Source organism: Choloepus didactylus, chromosome 18, assembly GCF_015220235.1.
Source record: "Choloepus didactylus isolate mChoDid1 chromosome 18, mChoDid1.pri, whole genome shotgun sequence".
Taxonomy (NCBI): Eukaryota; Metazoa; Chordata; class Mammalia; order Pilosa; family Megalonychidae; genus Choloepus; species Choloepus didactylus.
In genome coordinates, this window is record NC_051324.1 from 41,180,047 (window position 1) to 41,195,778 (window position 15,732).

Here is a 15,732-nt window from a genome sequence, read left to right on the forward strand (position 1 = left end):
CCTCTAGAAGCTGGAAAAGGCAAGGGAACGGATTCTCCCCTAGGGCTTCCAAAAAGGAATGCGGCACTGACAACACCTTGACATCCATTTTAGACTTTTGACCTACAAGACTGTAAAATAATGAATTTGTGTTTTAAGCCACTAAGTTTGTAGTAATTGTTATAGCAGCCATAGAAAACTAAAACTAAAACACCAGACTAGTATCTTTTCTAGGGGCAAGAATGTCTGTCACACAACTTACTGTAGTTACTTTTAGCACATGATTCAAAGCTAAATTAGAATGAACTATTCACATATATAACCCAATCTCCTAACATCTAGACCAAATAAACACAAGTTCCCCTAAGAGGAAGTCATTAGTCACTGGTTTCAAGGTCTGCAACAGAATTCTCCGTAACAAAAACCGGGAGGCAGTACTATACTGAAACCCTGCTTTTTTTTTTTTACTTGCAAAGATCTGTACCACAAGAAACAAAGGGGGCAAGGATTTAAAGTTTGAACAGCTACTGTCCCTAACAGGCAGTAAATATTAGATAGTAAAGGAGAAAACAACCACTGGCTTTTTGTCACTGATTCTCTTGGCTCATTCATGATCACTGGAAAATATCGAGTCAATAAATTAAAAGGCTCAGTGTGACATCGATGGCAAGGAGGATAAGAAATCAGTATTTAACATGTCCGTAGTGCTAGAACACTGCTAGGTTCTTCTATATACATGATCTGATTTAACCCTCAAAACAAGTATTATTAGCCTCTTTAGTAGCTAAAATAAACTTAAGAGTAAGCAGCTTGTCCATGATCATTAGCTAGATTTGAATCCAGGCCCATTCAATTCTTTCCCTTATGCCACTGGTCTCATTCTTTACCAGCTGGTTGGAAATATATATCCACTGTGCCATTAAGCATATCCAGTAACCCGCAACAGAAATGATACTCTTAAGAGTGTCTAGAAATGCCACTTTAATGGGGAAGCATCTCTAGCATTTAGGGAATACGGGCCGCACAAGGGAAAACTGTCCTACCCAAAATGTGACTACCACTTCTAATGAGAAAGGATCTAGAAAATTTGAGACTCTCATTGGCTCCAGAATTTTTAATAGGAGGGGCTAAAAATAGGGTTGGAAAGAGGGACTGGGGAACCTGCCTGGAGCTAAGGATTATATACAACACTTCATATAAGTCTGAGAAAAAGTCATTCGTTAATATCAAAGCATGCTGCAGTTCCTTGGAACTGGGCTCTGAGTATACATTCTCACCCCAGATCTATTCTTCTATTGCATAGCTTCATAAACTGTACATGTTCTTTTCTATGCTTTTTTTTTTTTTTACCTTTTTTTTTTTTCATTTTATTGAGATATATTCACATACCACGCAGTCATACAAAACAAATTGTACTTTCGATTGTTTACAGTACCATTACATAGTTGTACATTCATCACCTAAATCAATCCCTGACACCTTCATTAGCACACACACAAAAATAACAAGAATAATAATTAGAGTGAAAAAGAGCAATTGAAGTAAAAAAGAACACTGGGTACCTTTGTCTGTTTGTTTCCTTCCCCTACTTTTCTACACATCCATCCATAAACTAGACAAAGTGGAGTTTGGTCCTTATGGCATTCCCAATCCCACTGTCACCCCTCATAAGCTACATTTTTATACAACTGTCTTCGAGATTCATGGGTTCTGGGTTGTAGTTTAATAGTTTCAGGTATCCACCACCAGCTACCCCAATTCTTTAGAACCTAAAAAAGGTTGTCTAAAGTGTGCGTAAGAGTGCCCACCAGAGTGATCTCTCGGCTCGTTTTGGAATCTCTCTGCCACTGAAGCTTATTTCATTTCCTTTCACATCCCCCTTTTGGTCAAGAAGATGTTCTCCATCCCACGATGCCGGGTCTACATTCCTCCCCGGGAGTCATATTCCACGTTGCCAGGGAGATTCACTTCCCTGGGTGTCTGATCCCACGTAGGGGGGAGGGCAGTGATTTCACCTTTCAAGTTGGCTTAGCCAGAGAGAGAGGGCCACATCTGAGCAACAAAGAGGCATTCAGGAGGAGACTCTTAGGCACAAATACAGGGAGGCCTAGCCTCTCCTTTGCAGCAACCGTCTTCCCAAGGGTAAAACTTATGGTAGAGGGCTCAACCCATCAAACCACCAGTCCCCTATGTCTATGGTCATGTTAGCAACCATGGAGGTGGGGTAGGCGAATACCCCTGCATTCTCCACAGGCTCCTCAAGGGGGCACTACATATTTTTTTTTTTTTTTTAACTTTCCCTTCTTTTTTAAATCAACTGTATGAAAAAAAAAGTTAAAAAGAAAACAAACATACAATAAAAGAACATTTCAAAGAGACCATAACAAGGGAGTAAGAAAAAGACAACTAACCTAAGATAACTGCTTAACTTCCAACATGTTCCTACTTTACCCCAAGAAAGTTACATAATATAGCAACATTTCAGTGAACTTGTTCCTACTACATCCATCAGAAATTAACAGACCATAGTCATTTCTGGGCATCCCCAGAACGTTAAATAGCTTATCTGTTCTTCTTGGATTATTGTTCCCCCTTCCTTAATTGCTCTCTACTGCTAGTTCCCCTACATTCTACATTATAAACCATTTGTTTTACATTTTTCAAAGTTCACATTAGTGGTAGCATATAATATTTCTCTTTTTGTGCCTGGCTTATTTCGCTCAGCATTATGTCTTCAAGGTTCATCCATGTTGTCATATGTTTCACCAGATCGTTCCTTCTTACTGCCGCGTAGTATTCCATCGTGTGTATATACCACATTTTATTTATCCACTCATCTGTTGAAGGACATTTGGGTTGTTTCCATCTCTTGGCAATTGTGAATAATGCTGCTATGAACATTGGCGTGCAGGTATCTGTTCGTGTCACTGCTTTCCGATCTTCCGGGTATATACCGAGAAGTGCAATCGCTGGATCGAATGGTAGCTCTATATCTAGTTTTCTAAGGAACTGCCAGACTGACTTCCAGAGTGGCTGAACCATTATACAGTCCCACCAACAATGAATAAGAGTTCCAATTTCTCCACATCCCCTCCAGCATTTGTAGTTTCCTGTTTGTTTAATGGCAGCCATTCTAACCGGTGTTAGATGGTATCTCATTGTGGTCTTAATTTGCATCTCTCTAATAGCTAGTGAAGCTGAACATTTTTTCATGTGTTTCTTGGCCATTTCTATTTCCTCTTCAGAGAACTGTCTTTTCATATCTTTTGCCCATTTTATAATTGGGCTGTCTGTACTATTGTCATTGAGTTGTAGGATTTCTTTGTATATGCAAGATATCAGTCTTTTGTCAGATACATGGTTTCCAAAAATTTTTTCCCATTGAGTTGGCTGCCTCTTTACCTTTTTGAGAAATTCCTTTGAGGTGCAGAAACTTCTAAGCTTGAGGAGTTCCCATTTATCTATTTTCTCTTTTGTTGCTTGTGCTTTGGGTGTAAAGTCTAGGAAGTGGCCTCCTAATACAAGGTCTTGAAGATGTTTTCCTACATTATCTTCTAGGAGTTTTATGGTACTTTCTTTTATATTGAGATCTTTGGTCCATTTTGAGTTAATTTTTGTGTAGGGGGTGAGGTAGGGGTCCTCTTTCATTCTTTTGGGTATGGATATCCAACTCTCCCAGCCCCATTTGTTGAAAAGACCATTATTGCTCAGTTCGGTGACTTTGGGGGCCTTATCAAAGATCAGTCGGCCATAGATCTGAGGGTCTATCTCTGAATTCTCAATTCGATTCCATTGATCTATATGTCTATCTTTGTGCCAGTACCATGCTGTTTTGGCAACTGTGGCTTTATAACAAGCTTCAAAGTCAGGGAGTGTAAGTCCTCCCACTTCGTTTTTCTTTTTTAGAGTGTCTTTAGCAATTCGAGGCATCTTCCCTTTCCAAATAAATTTGATAACTAGCTTTTCCAAGTCTGCAAAGTAGGTTGTTGGAATTTTGATTGGGATTGCATTGAATCTGTAGATGAGTTTGGGTAGAATTGACATCTTAATGACATTTAGCCTTCCTATCCATGAACATGGAATATTTTTCCATCTTTTAAGGTCCCCTTCTATTTCTTTTAGTAGAGTTATGTAGTTTTCTTTGTATAGGTCTTTTACATCTTTGGTTAAGTTTATTCCTAGGTACTTGATTTTTTTAGTTGCTATTGAAAATGGTATCTTTTTCTTGAGTGTCTCTTCAGTTTGTTCATTTCTAGCATATAGAAACATTACTGACTTATGTGCATTAATCTTGTATCCCGCTACTTTGCTAAATTTGTTTATTAGCTCTAGTAGGTGTATCGTTGATTTCTCAGGGTTTTCTAGATATAAGATCATATCATCTGCAAACAATGACAGTTTTACTTCTTCTTTTCCAATTTGGATGCCTTTTATTTCTTTGTCTTGCCGGATTGCCCTGGCTAGCACTTCCAGCACAATGTTGAATAACAGTGGTGACAGCGGGCATCCTTGTCTTGTTCCTGATCTTAGAGGGAAGGCTTTCAGTCTCTCACCATTGAGTACTATGCTGGCTGTGGGTTTTTCATATATGCTCTTTATCATGTTGAGGAAGTTTCCTTCAATTCCTACCTTTTGAAGTGTTTTTATCAAAAAGGGATGTTGGATTTTGTCAAATGCTTTTTCAGCATCTATTGAGATGATCAATTGATTTTTCCCTTTCGAGTTTTTAATGTGTTGTAATACATTGATTGTTTTTCTGATGTTGAACCATCCTTGCATGCCTGGAATGAACCCCACTTGGTCATGGTGTATGATTTTTTTAATGTGTCTTTGGATTCGATTTGCAAGTATTTTGTTGAGGATTTTTGCATCTATATTCATTAGGGAGATTGGCCGGTAGTTTTCCTTTTTTGTAGCATCTTTGCCTGGTTTTGGTATTAGATTGATGTTAGCTTCATAAAATGAGTTAGGTAGTGTTCCATTTTTTTCAATGTTTTGAAAGAGTCTGAGTAAGATTGGTGTCAGTTCTTTCTGGAAAGTTTGGTAAAATTCCCCTGTGAAGCCATCTGGCCCTGGGCATTTATTTGTGGGAAGATTTTTGATGACTGATTGGATCTCTTTGCTTGTGATGGGTTGGTTGAGGTCTTCTATTTCTTCTCTGGTCAGTCTAGGTTGTTCATATGTTTCCAGGAAACTGTCCATTTCTTCTACATTATCCAGTTTGTTGCCATACAGTTGTTCATAATATCCTCTTATAATTTTTTTAATTTCTTCAGGATCTGCAGTTATGTCACCTTTTTCATTCATTATTTTGTTTATATGGGTCTTCTCTCTTTTTGATTTTGTCAGTCTAGCTAGGGGCTTGTCAATCTTGTTGATCTTCTCAAAGAACCAACTTTTGGTGATATTTATCCTCTCTATTGTTTTTTTGTTCTCTATGTCATTTATTTCTGCTTTAATCCTTGTTATTTCTTTTCTTGTACTTGGTTGAGGATTGGTTTGCTGTTCATTTTCTAGCTTCTTCAGTTGATCCATTAGTTCTTTGATTTTGGCTCTTTCTTCCTTTTTAATATATGCGTTTAGTGCTATAAATTTCCCCCTTAGCACTGCTTTTGCTGCATCCCATAGGTTTTGGTATGTTGTGTTCTCATTTTCATTCGTCTCTATATATTTAGCAATTTCTCTTGCTATTTCTTCTTTAACCCACTGATTGTTTAGGAGTGTGTTGTTTAACCTCCAGGTATTTGTGAATTTTCTAAGTCTCTGATGGTTATTGACTTCTAATTGTATTCCATTGTGGTCAGAGAATGTGCTTTGAATAATTTTGATCTTTTTAAATTTATTGAGGCTTGTTTTATGTCCCAGCATATGATCTATTCTGGAGAAAGTTCCATGAGCACTAGAAAAGTATGTGTATCCTGGTGATTTGGGATGTAATGTCCTGTATATGTCTGTTAAATCTAATTCATTTATCAGATTGTTTAGGTTTTCAATTTCCTTATTGGTCTTCTGTCTGGTTGATCTATCTATAGGAGAGAGTGATGTGTTGAAGTCTCCCACAATTATTGTGGAAACATCAATTGCTTCCTTTAGTTTTGCCAGTGTTTCTCTCATGTATTTTGTGGCACCTTGATTGGGTGCATAGACATTTACGATTGTTATTTCTTCTTGCTGAATTGCCCCTTTTATTAGTATGTAGTGGCCTTCTTTGTCTCTCAAAACATCCCTGCATTTGAAGTCTATTTTATCTGAGATTAATATTGCTACACCTGCTTTCTTTTGGCTGTAGCTTGCATGAAATATTTTTTTCCATCCTTTCACTTTCAGTTTCTTTGTGTCCCTGTGTCTAAGATGAGTCTCTTGTATGCAACATATTGATGGTTCATTTTTTTTGATCCATTCTGCGAATCTATATCTTTTAATTGGGGAGTTTAATCCATTTACATTCAACGTTAAAACCGTGAAGGCATTTCTTGAATCGGCCATCTTATCCTTTGGATTATGTTTGCCATATTTTTCCCTCTCTCTATTAATATCCTTTATTGTACCCATACCGAATCTCTTTAGTACTGAACCTTTCTCCAAGTCTCTCTGTCCTGTCTTTGTTTCTCTGTCTGTAGGGCTCCCTTTAGTATCTCCAGTAGGGCAGGTCTCTTGTTAGCAAATTCTCTCAGCATTTCTTTGTCTGTGAAAAATTTAAGCTCTCCCTCAAATTTGAAGGAGAGCTTTGCTGGATAAAGTATTCTTGGCTGGAAATTCCTCTCACTCAGAATTTTAAACATATCATGCCACTGCCTTCTTGCCTCCATGGTGGCTGCTGAGTAGTCACTACTTAGTCTTATGCTGTTTCCTTTGTATGTGGTGAATTGCTTTTCTCTTGCTGCTTTCAGAACTTGCTCCTTCTCTTCTATGTTTGACAGTGTGATCAGTATATGTCTCGGAGTGGGTTTTTTTGGATTTATTCTATTTGGAGTTCGCTGAGCATTTATGATTTGTGTATTTATGTTGTTTAGAAGATTTGGGAAGTTTTCCCCAACAATTTCTTTGAATACTCTTCCTAGACCTTTACCCTTTTCTTCCCCTTCTGGGACACCAATGAGTCTTATATTCGGACGTTTCATATTATCTATCATATCCCTGAGGTCCATTTCGAGTTTTTCAATTTTTTTCCCCATTGTTTCTTTTATGCTTTCATTTTCCATTCTGTCATCTTCCAGGTCACTGATTCGTTGTTCAACTTCCTCTAGTCTTGTACTATGAGTGTCCAGAATCTTTTTAATTTGGTCAACAGTTTCTTTAATTTCCATAAGATCATCCATTTTTTTATTTAGTCTTGCAATGTCTTCTTTATGCTCTTCTAGGGTCTTCTTGATTTCCTTCATATCCCGTACTATGGTCTCATTGTTCATCTTTAGTTCTTTGAGTAGCTGCTCTAGGTGCTGTGCCTCTTCTGGTCTTTTGATTTGGGTGTTTGGGCTTGGGTTATCCATATCGTCTGGTTTTTTCATATGCTTTATAATTTTCTGTTGTTTTTGGCCTCGTGGCATTTGGTGAACTTGATAGGGTTCTTTTAGGGTTTGTAGACCTATTGAAGTCCTTATCTCTAATTTATCAGATCTACAGCTTTGTGGAGTACACTTTCTCTAACTAACCAGCAGGTGGCGTCCACGAGCCACCTGTTCTCCACAAGCCAGTTCTCCCCTGCTTAGCCTTTTTGTTGAGTGGGGGAGTGAGTCTTGTGGGGCCCAATTGGTGTACCAAGCTTGCGTGTGTAGTTGGTGTTGCCTGCCCTGTATGTGGGGCGTGTTTCTGGGCAGTCGGGGAGGTGGGGTGGCCCTAACAATCAAATCTACCTGATGATCCTAGAGTTTTAAAGCTGCTGCAATAGTCTAATCCTTCAGTTCAGTCCTGCCACAGTTTGTCTCTGCCACTGACCCACAAGTCTTTGGTATTGGCGTATGGCTCCTGAGACTTGCAAGTGGGCCCCTCTTCCAGGCTGTGCACCCCGGGTCCTCTGTTGAGGGATGACTGTGCTATGTCACAGGTGAGTGCCGTCCCCCCAGGGCAGTTCTGGGCTGCTGGGCTGTGTAGGGAGGCTCCCAGTCTGCTCAAATGATGGCTGAATGGGGCTTTGTTAATTCACACTGCTCCACCTTCCCAGCTCTGGGACATTCAGCTGTGGTTGCAGGGAAGGCTAATGTCCACGCCCAGTTTTGTGGTGTGTGCCTGTTATTTGAAGCACTTCCGTCACACTGGGTTGTCTGGGGCAGCTCTGGGCTATGGGGCTGGCGATGGGCAGGAGTGTTTCCTGTCCGCCAGGATGGTGGCTGTGAGCGGACACCCCCCTTTTCTTGGGAAGTTGTGTTGTTTAGTGAATTTTCTCAGCCACTGGATTATTGCCTTTTGTCTCAGAGCTCTCTTAGTTCTGCTCTTGACTTGACATGCCCAAATTGCAATTCTTTGAAGCTTTCTATATTGAGCTTCTTAGAGTAATTGTGTTAGAAAAAGCAAAAAGGATTTAAAAAAAAAAAAAAAAAAATGGCCCTCCTCAGAGATCTAATGGGTTATTGAAATGCTAATAGACAAAGCAACCAGGGCCATTAAGGAAAGGTGCACAGGGCAGAGAGATCAGCTTTGCTTCGGGATTTGCATATGCGCCTCAAGGCCTGAGCTCCGCCCTTCCCCTTTCTGTGTTTACCAGAACTCCAAAAATCCTCTGCTTTTATTTTGGAATTTTTCGTGTTGTTTTTTTTCTATGCCTGTCTCCTCTCTGCTGGGCTGGCTGCTCTCAGAGTCTCTGGTGTCTGGTCTCAGTCTATCTATGGTTGGAGTTTGAATCAGTAGAATGAGTTTCCGATAAGAGCAGCCACTGCAGTTCTCCCTTCTCCTTCCCGGAGCTGACAGCCCCTCCTCCCCCGGGACTTAGCCTGGCAGGGAGGGGCGCGGGTACCCTGGCCGCAAAAACTTACAGATTTCGCTGATCTCAGCAGTTCCACGTTTTCATGAGTGTTGTATGAAGTATGCCCAAAGACAGATTGCTCTGTGGTGTCCAGTCCACGCAGTTCCTGGCTTTTTACCTACTTTCCTGCAGGAGTAACTAAAACTTACAGCTCACCAGTCTGCCATCTTCTTCTATGCCTTTTTAAGTCAACTCCTACTCATCCTGTAGTTTTCAGCTTAAATGGCATGTCCTCATAGAAGCAGTCCCTTCCCCCTTACCCTAATTTATGGGTTAGGTCCAGCTTTTTTACTCACCAAACAAACCACCTGTACTTTTGCTTCCATCACACTTATTTCAATTTCCAAGTGTGTATGTTTATATGTATGATTTAACACTGTTTTCCTGACCATAGGCAAGACTATTATATTAGATTGTCAGACTATTATTCTGATGAATGAATAATTAGTTAGAAACAACTTTAATGTCCAATAATAAGTCAACTGTGAGATAAACCGTTATGCAGCTATTAAAAACAATGCTTTATCAAAAGCTTTAGAAACATCAGATATGAAAGTATTTGTCATACAGTGAATAAAATCAAGGAAGAAACAAAAGTATATGTTCTTTGTGATCACAACTAAAAAAGAACAGGAAAAAATCTAAAATGCTAAATAAGTGACAAAATAACGGATATTTTTAATTTTTGTCATCATACTTTTCTGCCTGGATATGTATTTTTAAAAATCTACATTCCACTATAAAAATTCAACTGCTGCTCTGCTTTAATGTAGACTATTTATCCATATAAAATACTCTTTCCATTCCACCTCTCTTTACTATTCCATGCTCTTCCTCTCAAAACTTAGGTGAAACTTCACTTTCCTAAGATGCTTTGCTTGTACCAATCATCTGTTGAAGAGCCTACCGTGTTCCCAGTGCAGACAATACAAAGCAAGTTAAGATCCAGGTCCTGCTCATAGGTTAGTGTATGAGTGTTGCTTACACTGCCCAAGGATGCCCAAAAATGCTCAGAAGCCTAGGTCCTCTCTCATTCTTGCAAGCTCCCAGAAAGCTGGGACCAACTTCCTGGATCTCAGAAGGAAAGTGACCTTGTCATGAAGTCATTCTTGATCTTCCAGAGCACTTTACCTTGGGGGCACTCTAATGAAAATGCTGAGTAACTGATGGTGAAACTGGAATTGGAGAAGGGTTGGACAGAATACACTGTCAGCTCACCTCTCATATCCAAGAAGGGCATTATTCAAATCCTCATTCACTTGAAGTAGTTCAACGGTTACATCTTCATTTTCTACCACCACCAGGAGGTCCATGATCCTCTCCTGCATCTCCCGACCTGTCTTATAAAGTTTCTGCCAAAAAGAGGAGAGAAATTTCTTTTTCCATGCTGGAATGGTATACAAACAACAACCAACTTGCCAATCTGCAAATACCTATGATCACCTTCACAATGAGACACCTATGGGAGATTGCCAAACTATTTGACTGTGGACAGTTCATCCTTCTCAGCAGAGGACAGTAAATCATAAAATGATTATATTTTTCCTCTAAAAATAATAAGGGTATTATGGTACACTGGAGAGAACACTACTAGTAATTAGAAGTGGTATATGGGAATTCTGGGTGCACTGCTTATTAACTGTGCCATGTTGGAAAAAAAATCACTTGTGTTTTAAATTTCAGTTTCCTCATTTGATGAATGAAAATTATTATATTGTGATATCTACCTCAAGGGTTGACATAAAAATTGAATAAGATATGCGTAATGAAGAACTCTGTAACTATAAAGCACTACAGAAACGTAAAATGCTACTGTTGTTATTAGTGACAGTGAAAGTAGTTAAAATACATTTACAGCACTTTAATTTTATTTCCTATGTTTTACTTAAACATTCAGAGTTTATTTAACTCTATTTACTAATAAAATTCCAAGGTAAAATGAACCAGGATTAAAAAAAAAAAAAACTAGTCAGGAATAATATCCATATTTGGACTATCTAGAATCACTGCATTGAGCCTTCACTCCACCCCCCATGCCAGCTTTATCTCAGAAGCATCAGAAGCATCTAGAGCATACTTATCCATTCAGAATCTTCAGGACTGAAGGTCTGGGAATCTTACCTTTAACAAGCACCCCAAATGTTTCTTAAGTACACTGACATTTGAAAACTGCTGCCATACAACTTACATTCTCCTAGGTATATAACAAACCTGAGGAGCATAAACTGATATTAATATTTCTTCAACCCTACCTTGGCTAGAGTTTGCCCATGTAATAGTACATTAACATCAGATAAAAACACAGGGAAATTTCCCCTTTCAAAATGAAAGTCATGGAACTCGCTAAAACTTCATACTAGAAAATTATCTGACTCTTTCCCTCAAGAAAGAAGGACCTGCTGAAAACTTTATGCTTCACAAAAACCATTTACAATCTCAAACAATCTATTACAAGAACCCTGATAGGAAATCTCTAAATAAATAAATCAAATCATTACTAACTGGCATTTAGACTCAGAGGTACACTCTCTATTTCCATGAAATCACAAAAATATTTAGAAGACAAAACGCAATAAAAAGGGGAAAAAGTGAGATAGACAAATAGAAGATAGATAATAAGTTTTTATGAAATCTATCTTATAAAAAGTTTTTATACTTTGCATGTGCAGACAGAAAAATTATTCTTTTTACTAATGACTGGCCAACATCAGCAATGGTATGGGACTGGGGTCAACAAACTTTTCCTTAAAGTTCCAGATAGTAAATATTTTCAGCTTTGCAGGTCATATGGTTTTTATCCCAACTACTCAATCCTGCTGTTGTATCATGAAAGTAGCCATAGTCAATATGCAAATAATTGGGTGTGGCCATGCTCCAACAAAAGTTTATTTATAGAGACAGGTGGCAGACTGGATTTGGACCTTGGGCCACAGTCTGGTACATTGTGAAGAGAACAGACTTTGGACTCAGTAGGCTGTCAGACCCCAGAAAAAAAAGTCTAACATATAGAAGGAATGTCTGATCCAGGGGCTCTGCTGCTTATCTCATAGATACCAGGTACGCTATAAACTAAGGGTTGAAGGCTGCTTTAGAAATCCCAGTCACAGTGGTGCCTAGACCCCAGGGGGCGGACAAGGCAAGATCAGATAGGTCCATAAGATGAAAGACCACAAACAAGCCAAAAGGCCTGCTTCCTCCACATAGATAATACAGTGCACGTCAAAGAAGAGTAGTGTGTTAGAACCCTAGTAACCAGTCAGCTCAGAAGCTGATAAGCCCTCACCCACTCAAAGCACAGGACACCCTTCCCTCCCCACGTCGGTTTTTTCCTTTAAAAAATGCTGCTCTCAAATACAGGGCTGGAACCGTTTTCTTCCTTTTTCTTTTCTGATGGCTCCCACCTGCTTTCTTCCTCTAATAAACGTCAAACTCTCTACTTAAGTACATATATACATGGAATTTGGGAAAATACACTAAATTTTAGCCTCAGTTTTTTTCATCTGTAAAACAAAGATACAAACTACCTTGTAGGGTTGTTGTAAATAGGAAGTCATATAGTTGAAGGCCCAGAATGACTGGAATATAACAGGTAGTCAATAAATGCATTATGGTTACCTGAAAAGGTATCTTTGTAAGTTTAACTAGATAAGTAACACAGTCCTATAATACTCGCACTATTACCCAGAACCAAATGTTATATAAACAAAAGCTAAGAATGACATTTAAAAGAAGCACCATCAAATGGGAACTTTTCCTTTGTGCCTGCTTTAGTCAGCATATGGCAACTGTTTGTCTTGTTGCTCACTGGCAGTCTTGCTAGAGCAATGTCAAGATCAAGGAAATACATTGGCTGTTAGATGCCTGTGTCAAAAATGTAGAAATTAATTTGAAATGAATTTGCAGCCAACATCAATAGCCCCCCTGGTTACATGAAAACCCCCCCTTTGCCCCTTCAAGAGACAGATGGAGTGGGAAAACATGAAAGGGGCACCGCTTCTCTCGGCAGGTTTGCAAAGCAGAATTTGAAAAACCTCTTCAAAAGCCAGCCCACTCTGATCTTGGCAACTGATGTCTGTCTCAGAGGAGGGCCAAGCCACCTGGAAGCAAAGTTGGATCAAGCACCACAGACAATAAGGATGGGTCAGAAGCTCCCCACAGCAGGCACTTGCAGGCATGGTAGATGTTGGGGAATGAGGGGGAGAGAGTTAGAACACAGAGAAACAGCTACTGGTGCATATGTCCATCCAAGAGCCCCTGGAATCACCTCCCTTTATACCATATCAAAGCAAAGGCAGGCTTCTAAGTTAAAGTGAATTTAACAATCAATTCAAAAGTCTTTCATGCAAAACAAAAAGGAGCTCATTAAGAGCTTCCTCTTCCCACATCCAGATGGCTCCTACTCCTCCACAGAGCACAGAGGAATTAAGGAAGGAAATCCCTCTGCACTTTCAACTTCAACAATAATCATCCCACATTCACCCTCCAGGGCAGCTTGATAAAAATAAAAAGAAAAGTGCCTGAATATACCCCTTGAAAAAGTAAAATCAGGAAGAAATGTTTTTGTATGAAAGACTTCTCTAGAAGTAATACCTGTACGGCAAGACCCTTATTATCTGCCCCTTCCAGTGCCCCCCACCCAGACTGCAAGAGACCCAGAAAACATCTCTATTAAAAACAAAACAAAAACACTCCCCCTGTTCACCCTAAAACCAAACTATTATCAGCCTAATAGCTTCATACAGTCTGTTTTTTTCTTATACAGGCCTCAGCTGAATGACAAATGATTGTCACAATAATCCTAAATAGGACTTTTGGATGAAGTTACTTCCATTAAAGCATGCCCCAGCTGATTCAGAACAGGAATTACTGTCTTATAAAAAAGGATTCACAGAAGAAAGACACAGGGAGCAGCCAGAAGCTGGAAGTCAACACACCCAAGAAGCCAGGAGAGGCTGCCATGCACACTGCCATGTAATGAAAAGCCAAGGACCAAGGATTGCCAGCAACCAGCCCCGGAACACCAGTCTTCTTGGATAAAACACTGCCTTGATGACACTTTGCCTTTAGACTCCCTAGCCTCAAAATCATGAGACAATAAATCTCTGTTGTTTAAGCCAATCCACTGCATGGTATTTGGGTTAGCAGCAAGAAAACTGAAACAACTATCAATACTAGAAAGTCAATCCTGGTTTTAAAATGACAAACAAATGGTATAATGGATAGAATCTAGGCTCGAGAGAATAAGATTCTAGCTCCAGCTCTATCACTTGCCACAAACATTCAATGATCTCATTTGGTGTACAAAGCATATACTCTAAATATGCATAGTTATATGAAGTACTATGTTGGGTTTAAAGGTATAAGATTTAGTTACTAACTTCAAGTTGCTTCCAATCAACTAGACAACTAAGTAATTTCCAGGTGAAAAGACAATAGGCTAAGCATTGTGGTGGCCTGGAGCTAAGTTCCCCAGAAAAACACGCTCTTAAAATTAATCCATTCTTGTCACAAAAAGTTTGTTACTCCCCTCTTTAAAGATGCAGCCTCATCTGTAAAGAAAGAGAGATGGACTAGATAGCAATGAAAGCCCCTTCACTTTTAATACCTTACAAGTTTCTAAATGGTAAAGCAGTATATACATATTTTTTAACTTTCTTAGGTTTTTGTCTCAACTGGTTACAAACACTATCCTCACAGGACCACAAATTTAGATTCACATGATTTTAATTTTCTTTAGTAAGTTAGATTAAGGCTTTTAAAATTGTACTTTCAAAATGAGAGGTCACTTTATTCTAAAGTAGGCTAAAGATTCTCTTCTTTCATTGTCCTGCTGGGGTTAGGCAAAAAAATAAAATAAGAAAGACTAAAATGAGAGGTACTAGAGAAGGGTGGCTACTCAAGGTATGGGTGGAGTGGTCCAATGCTGAGTGCATAATGCCAAGATAACAAATGCAGGACATGTCCTGCAGTTCTTCATTCCAGTGGCCAGAACAAACATCCGTAACTCATGCCACAGTCATTAGGCCGGACGCAGCCTCAGAATCCTTGTACTCCACTCAAAATCGATCATATCTGAGAAACAAAATGAAACAGACTCTCCATCCCTAATGAAGTTTAAAGTCCGTGAGCTCCAGGGAGATGGGGAGAGGTTTCTAACTACACAAAATAGTTTCACTGCCTCAGAGTTTAGTGAAAAGTAGGAGTCCCATTAATTAGCAGGGCTACAAGACATGATTGTTCACAATTAGAATGGTGAAACAGATAGAAGATTCCAAGTAAATACATGAGATTTCAAATGGAAGGAAACAGGGAATCAGTAACAAATAAAAAGAACAGCTTCTAGCTTCTAGTAGGCAAGCACAGACAAAACAGAAGAGGTTCCAAATACAGAGGATTTGTTTTAATGTTCAACTGGGGCACAAACAAATAGCATAAGACTGTGATAATTGGTTAAGTCTACGTGCAAAAAGGACCAAGAAGTTTTTAAGAGAAGATTCTCCTGCGTGCTCAGCCAGCAGAATGTGCTGGCAGGAAATCGGATGGAGGTAGGAGAGTGAGGTCTGGATGTTTATTCCTTCCGCTCCTTTCACCAAAGGCACTGCTGCTCTCCAGGCTTCCCTTTCCACATGATCCTTTCCTTTGTATTCTGACAAAAGTTCCCTCCTCTCTTAACAGTCCAGTTACTGGCCCCAGTGTAGTGAACTAGCCCTTGCAGTCTCCCTAGACCCTGTCAAATCTTGCTAAATAAACAGTCCCTTGGATAGACTCTCCTCAAATTTGACTGATACACCCTA

At 39.3% G+C, this 15,732-nt stretch overlaps 2 protein-coding genes across 6 annotated transcripts in view; one reads left to right on the forward strand and one right to left on the reverse strand.

Annotated features, from left to right (window-relative positions):
* Positions 1–15,732, reverse strand: part of TOM1L1 (target of myb1 like 1 membrane trafficking protein) — a 115,058-nt gene that overhangs the window by 68,033 nt on the left and 31,293 nt on the right. For all 4 annotated transcript variants that reach the window (XR_005212811.1, XM_037810124.1, XM_037810126.1 and 1 more), the window contains exon 8: positions 10,157–10,290. Coding sequence is in view for 3 of the 4 variants with exons in the window: in XM_037810124.1 (XP_037666052.1) it covers positions 10,157–10,290 (134 nt within the window). In the remaining variant the exon portion in view is untranslated. The remainder of the gene's footprint in view (positions 1–10,156; positions 10,291–15,732) is intronic.
* The window catches only part of LOC119514389 (cytochrome c oxidase assembly protein COX11, mitochondrial), a 72,690-nt gene that overhangs the window by 33,498 nt on the left and 23,460 nt on the right, over positions 1–15,732 (forward strand). The window contains exon 5 of one of the 2 annotated variants that reach the window (XM_037810130.1): positions 13,701–14,056. The exons of the other annotated variant lie outside the window; for it this stretch is intronic. Coding sequence (XP_037666058.1) covers positions 13,701–13,715 — 15 coding nt within the window. The 3' untranslated portion in view covers positions 13,716–14,056. Of the gene's footprint in view, positions 1–13,700; positions 14,057–15,732 lie in introns of those variants that run through there. 2 annotated transcript variants of the gene reach the window in all.